The following is a 6,248-nucleotide window of genomic DNA, read 5'->3' on the forward strand; positions in this document are numbered from 1 at the left end:
CGTGGGAGCGAGCTGTGGGAGTGCAGGAGGCGCTGGGCCGAGCCCCAGCCCCATGGCTTTACCATTTAACATTAAGCCTTTATTTACAATGTCTGGGGCTGAGAAGGACTATACAGCAGACACATGTCCTGGCCCGCGGCGGGGCTGGGGGGCTCCCCAGTCAGCAGCCCCGCTGCCCTCACCCTCCTGTCTGCCCATGACCACCCCACGGGCACCTGGGCTTCCCTGGGACAGTCACTGCAACAAGGGCTGTGGCGAGGCCCTGTCAATGGGGCCCGTGTGCAAAGCATTGTGGGAGCACGGCCAGGGTGAGCCCCAGGCAGTGCAGGGTGTTCTGGGAGTGGAGGCAGAATGTGTGAGGGGGGGTGGGGGGGGGGACATGGGCCAATGACAGGAGAGTTCAGGAGGCCGCATGCCCAGGGTGTGGGGCTCAGGAACCGGGGCACAGCCCCCCCGAGCAGCGGGAGGAGGCTGACGTGGGAGGGGTTGGCGTTACTGAGTTCACCCTCTCAGCTGCTTGCCGTCTCAAACCACGTCAGCACCGTCTGCTTGTTCTCTGCCACCCATTTGATATTAGCTTTGGTCTTCTCCAGCGCCTGCTCCAGCGCCCGCGTGCCCGAGCCAAAGCCCACGTCAGCGTTGTCTGCCTTGAACTGCTCCAGCTGCCGAGAGAGAGCGGGCCCGAGAGGGAGTGAGGGCGGCCGCAGGACAGCGCCGGTGCACTGCGGTGCCCTCATGCGGCCCTGGCACCACCCGGGCACCCCAAACCTGGGGAGGGCGCCAAGCAGCCCCAGACACCTGCAGGCCCAGAGGGATGGACCCAGGAGAAGCAGGAAAGCAGCTGTGTGTGCGCTGCTTGGCCACACAGGGAGGGAGGCCAGGATGTGAACCCCAAGGGACAGGCATGCAGCCTTGGGGTGCTTCGGTAACACGCGAGGTTTCCTGCAGCACCAGTTCCTCGGCTGCGGCCCCACAAATGGGGCAGGGGCTATGTGTGGCTGGAGGTAGCGGGGCGCTGCCATCCCTGGGGCTGGCATCACAGCTGGACCTCTCCCTAGACCTGCCCTGGCTCGCCCCCAAGTGACGGGGGCTTGACGGATTCGCCCGCCCAGCAGGGAGGCAGGATCCCTCTGCTGCAGGGTGGCCGGGCAAGGGCGACAGAGCTGCACTAACGGATTGGGGCTGTGAAGCGCCGACGACCCCACGCGAAATGGTGCCAGCCCCTGCACTCGGGTGGCTCCCAGCCCACCTGGGCCAGGCCCTGGGGAGAGACTGCAGGGAGCGACGTCCGGGCCCTGGGGAGGGCTAGAGCAGACCGGACGGGGCTCTCCCTTCCTGAGGGGCCCCACCACCCCGCGCACAGATAGGCCTGGGACGGGCCTCACCTGCTGCAGCTCGAACTCAGAGGCAAACCGCTGCGTCACCACCTGGATCAGGCCCGAGAAGGAGAAGGAGCCCCCGCCGTACCTGTGGAGGGGAGGGGCGGGGTGAGCAGGCGGGCATGGGGGAGGTGCCTTCCTCCCAAAGGGGCAGCATCCCGGAAAGAGCTACCAGGGCTCAGCAGAGGGGCTGCCCCGGGCATGGAGCGAGAGGAGAGAGCGTCAGGGCATAGGAGCAGAGAGCACCCCCTGCTCTTCACCAGGCAGCCACGGGAGCCCGGGATGGCACGAAGGGCACATAACGTGTGGGGAGAGAGACTGAGAGCGCCCCCCCCCATTCCCCATCCCCTCTTGTTCCTCCCCCTCCCCCAGGCTCCCCATTGCTCCCCCCATTCCCCATCGCTCCTCCACTCCCCCTTGCTCCCCTGCATTCCCCAGCCCCCTCCCACGGGCTGCCCCTCAGTGGCACTCACTGGCTGAAAAGGGTCTTCCAGTTGCCCCGGATGAAGTCCCAGGCCAGGCTCTGCCCCACCACGTTACTGGCGATGCTGTTGATGGTGGAGGTGGCGTCCTGCTTCCGGATTTTGCTGGGATCCAGGCAGTACTCCAGATACCTGGGGAGAGGGCAGGCAGGGCTGGTACGCGGCACCCGTGGCAGGCGCAGGGCCACCTACCGCTGCAGGCAGCCCCAGACCCTTCTCCTTCCCCGTGCCCATGGCAGCCTGGATCCTCCCCATCCCTACGCCGATGGGCTCCACGGCCCCCATTCCCCGAAGGCGGCTGTGTCCCCCACACACCTTTTCAAGATCCAAGGCTCCTTGCTGCAGGCCAGGGCCGAGCGGAGCTTGTCGGCTTCGGCCACCACCGTGGCGTTTTTAAACATCTGCCAGAGGAACTCCCAGTCTGCCTCGCTGCCCGTCTCTATGGCGCTGCAGTAGATGGAGGAGCGCAGGTTCGGGGGGATCCTGGGGGGGGAACATGCCTGTCACGGGGGCCGTGCCGGGGAACGCGCTCGGCACTCAGGCACCGGGCCCCACTCAGCAGAGCCCTGGCGCAGCAAACCATGGGGAGAGGCTCCCATGGAGGAGTGCTGGGGGGCACCCCCCACCCGGAAAGAGCGGGCCCATGCGTAGGGCTAGCAGCTCACTAGGGTCCAGGCAGCGCCAGGGAGCTGGGTATTTACCAGCTGGAAATAGGCAAATTCTGCCTGCACTCCCCCTTGGGCCTGCCCCAGCCCCCCATCCCACGGGGGCGCCATGACCCGGTCCACCCCAGCCCCCCATCCCAGGGGGGCGCCACGACCCGGTCCAGCCCAGCCCCCCAACCCAGGGGGGAACCAAGGCCCGGTCCAGCCCTGCCCCCCAACCCAGGGGGGCGCCACGGCCTGGTCCAGCCCAGCCCCCCAATCTAGGGAGGAACCAAGGCCCGGTCCAGCCCTGCCCCCCATCCCAGGGGGGCGCCACGACCCGGTCCAGCCCAGCCCCCCAACCCGGGGGGGAACCAAGGCCCGGTCCAGCCCTGCCCCCAATCCCAGGGGGGCGCCACGACCCAGTCCAGCCCAGCCCCCCAACCCAGGGGGGAACCAAGGCCCGGTCCAGCCCTGTCCCCCAACCCAGGGGGGCGCCACGGCCCGGTCCAGCCCAGCCCCCCAACCCAGGGGGGAACCAAGGCCCGTCCAGCCCTGCCCCCAGCCCAGAGCAGCGCCATGGCCCAGCCCGGCCCATCCCCTCAGCCACCTCCTCCCTGCCCAGAGGCCACGGGGAAGGGCTCACGGGTTGTTGCTGGGGTTTTGCTTCCACTGGTTGAAGAAGGCGGCCGCCAGCTGCGTGCACTCAGGGACGCCTTGGGAACAGGCCGTGCTGATGGCGTTGATCTCGTTGTACCTGAGTGGGGAGAGGAGCCGTGTCAGCGGCTGGACCCGGCGAAGGGGCCCTAGGAGCCAGGCCTGGCAGGCAGGGAGACCAGGCAGAATGACCGTGACAGAGGCAGGCGCACACCGGCCCGTCACCAGCCGGGCCCAGGAGGCGTCTCTCCCACTGCCCCATCTGCTAGGCGCAGCACGGGCTGGGTGGGGGTCACCTCGCTCTGAGGCTGCGAGCAGTGGGCACTACCAGGGACAGTGCTGCCTGGGTGCACCTTGGGCAGTTCCCACCGGGCACCGCGTGGCAGCTCCTTCTGCCTCCTGCCAGCGGGTGCCACTACCCAGCTCAGCCATCCCGCCAGTGGGGAGGGGAACGCCCGGCCTCTCGGGGTCCGCTGGAGCAGAGGAAGAGCGAGAGGAGAGGCAGGGTCTGGAGGGTGCCTGGGACTGAGCACAGAGTGGCATATGCCCGTAACACAGGGCCACCCAACCGGCCCCAGCGTGCCCGCACTCTGGGAGCCATGCCCAGCGCCCCCCTTGGCTGAGGGGTGGGGCAGGAAAGGGGGGCCCAGAGCCCTCCCCTTGGAAAAGAGGCAGCAGCAGTCACGGGAGGAGCCAGTTCTCCAGGCCCCAGGGGCGCCGGGTGCGCAGGGCCTGCCCTGTGGCTGGCCAGAGGACGTGCCGCGCTGGGACTCACTGCTCCATCAAGCCGTCCGGGAGCCTGGTCCAGTTGGAGGTGATGTTTCCAAAGTACTGGAACAAGGGGGTCACCTGATTCCGGATGTATTTCTGGGGGAGGATGGGCAGGGTGAGTGCCACTTGCCAGAAGAATCAGGAGCTCTGAGCCTTCCCCCCGTCACGCCGCGATCACCCAGCGCGCCCCCGGCTCCTGCCGCCTCCTTCCCCCCACCCCATGCCCTTCCCCGGGCAGCTCCGACCCTCTGGGGCCCGCCTCTCTGCCTCGCTGGGGCGATTTGCAGAACCCACCCTATGCCCTGCGTTTGTGCCAGGCCCACGGCTGAACTGACCCCGCACAGGCGGGGACGGCAGAGTGGCCATCCGAGCGCCATCCAGCCATGCTGCCCGCAATCCACCTGGCCTGGGGCAGGCGGGGGCTCACCTGCATGGGGCCGTACACCTCACTGCGGTCAAACATCAGGCGGAAGTAGCCCAGGTTGTCGAGGGCGGCGCTCCAGGGCAGGTACTCCCGCTCCTTGTCCAGGTAGGTGGTGGTATTCAGAGCCAGCGTGATGCTGATGTGTTTAGCCCTAAACAGCCAATTGCAAAGCTCACGTCCTCCCGCCACACCACTAGACGTGCCCTCTGTGCCCTCCCTGCTTGGCAATGGCCCCGCCTCCTCCCACACACACCCCCGGCAATGGACCCCGCCCGCCCCCCCCCCCCCCCCCGGCAATGGACCCCCCCATCCCCTGTTGCTAATACCCCACAGACTGAGCCCTGCCTGCCAGCCAGCAGAGTGGCCAGTCCATCCCGAAGACCCCCTGCGGGGCCTGCTCTGTTACCCCCCCGCCCCCTGGATGTTTGCTGCCCCACCCACAGGGGCCAGCCTGGCTGGGTGATGGGGACATGCAGCCCAGCTCCCCACACAAGCCCCCAGCTGGACTCTCCTTGCACCCCCTGGCACCAGGGTGCCAGGCAGGACAGAGCCTGGCACAGGCTGGCTGTGTACCTGGGGTAGGCGCAGAGCCGGGCCCGCAACACCTCAGGCATTCAGCAGCCCAGTCGCCTGCCCGTGGGCCTGCTGGGATCTCAGCGCCCAACTCTGCCAGCCCCTCAGCCCCACTGCGGCCCCAGCTCCTGAACCATCCAGCCCTGAGCTGCCAGCGAGACGCAGCGGGAGATTCCTAGCTGCCCAGCCCAGAGAGGGGGAACCGGAGGGTGTGGGGGCCTCCCTCTCGCTGCCTGAGGGGCGTGTGCAGGGACAGACGTCTCCCCGGCCTGCCAGCCTTGCTCAGGCGCTGTGGGGAGCGGACTCCGCCGAGGGGTTGGGGGAGGAGGCCAGAGGCTGGTTGTCACCCCGTGGCGGCCCGGGTGACTCACCTGGCCAGGTTAAAGGCATCGTCAATGATCTGGGCTCGGTTTATCACCGGGATGGCCTGGAAAAGAGCAAAGACGATTACGCGGGGGGCAGGAGCAGACCGTGGGGGGGAGAAGAGCCATGGAATGGGCGACTCGGCTTGGGCTGGCTCTGGGGTCCCTGGCCCAGCTTGGGGTCCGGCCGCCCCACAGCAGGGGCCTGGTCCCCTGGGCTGAGAGTGCTGGTGCGGGGGCAGAGGCTGGGTTTCGGGTACCTCGTGATTGGTGCCCAGCTCGGTCAGCAGCTTGTTCCAGTTGTCCTGGTCGTAGTTCACCCGGAAATACCCCGTCACGTTGATGTTGAGCAGGAGCCAGTTGGAGGCACCAGTCACCGCAAACGATGAGTTGCTGGCTGAGACAGGAAAAGGAAGCACATTAGTGGGGCCCCTCCCTTCAAGTCTAGAGCAGAGAGTCCCTGAGCCTAGAACCCCCCACTGAGCCCCCCCGGGGGCCTCCCCCTAACCCCCCCCACCGATACCCTCCGAGGCCCACCCCCTAGAATCCCCCCACAGATCCCCTCCGGGGGCCACCCCTCAGAACCTCCCCGCCGAGCCCTTCTGGGGGCCACCCCCTAGAACCCCCCTGCCAAGGCCCTCCTGGGAGCCACCCCTTAGAACCCCCCCCCACTGATCCCCTTCGGGTGCCATCCCCTGAAGCCCCCACTGAGCCCCTCCAGGGGTCTCCCCCTAAAACTCCCCCTGCCAAGCCCCTCCTGGGAGCCACCCCCTAGAACCCCCCACCGAACCCCTCTGGGGGCATCCCCCTAACCCCCCACACCGACCCCCTCTGAGGCCCACCCCCTAGAACCCCCCACTGAGCCCCTCCGGGGCTGCTCCCCTACGAAGACTCTCCCCCTGCTGACCTGCCTGGGCTGAAGAGGGGGATGTGACACCCCCAGTAACCGCACTGAA

The 6,248-nt window shown here is 68.0% G+C and overlaps 1 protein-coding gene across 1 annotated transcript; it reads right to left on the reverse strand.

The window, feature by feature from the left end:
- Positions 1-365: 365 nt before the first annotated feature.
- On the reverse strand, positions 366-5,736 carry LOC117870286 (aminopeptidase Ey-like; the record flags this gene model as incomplete). The annotated part of the gene is made up of 9 exons (XM_034757380.1): positions 366-662; positions 1,386-1,467; positions 1,853-1,993; positions 2,177-2,344; positions 3,152-3,262; positions 3,938-4,029; positions 4,361-4,508; positions 5,302-5,357; positions 5,553-5,736. Coding segments are annotated over 9 exons (1,135 nt in total), but the record flags the coding sequence as incomplete, so codon positions are not given.
- Between the last annotated feature and the right edge of the window lie 512 nt (positions 5,737-6,248).

Source organism: Trachemys scripta, unplaced genomic scaffold (genome assembly GCF_013100865.1).
Source record: "Trachemys scripta elegans isolate TJP31775 unplaced genomic scaffold, CAS_Tse_1.0 scaffold_131, whole genome shotgun sequence".
Lineage (NCBI taxonomy): Eukaryota > Metazoa > Chordata > Testudines > Emydidae > Trachemys > Trachemys scripta.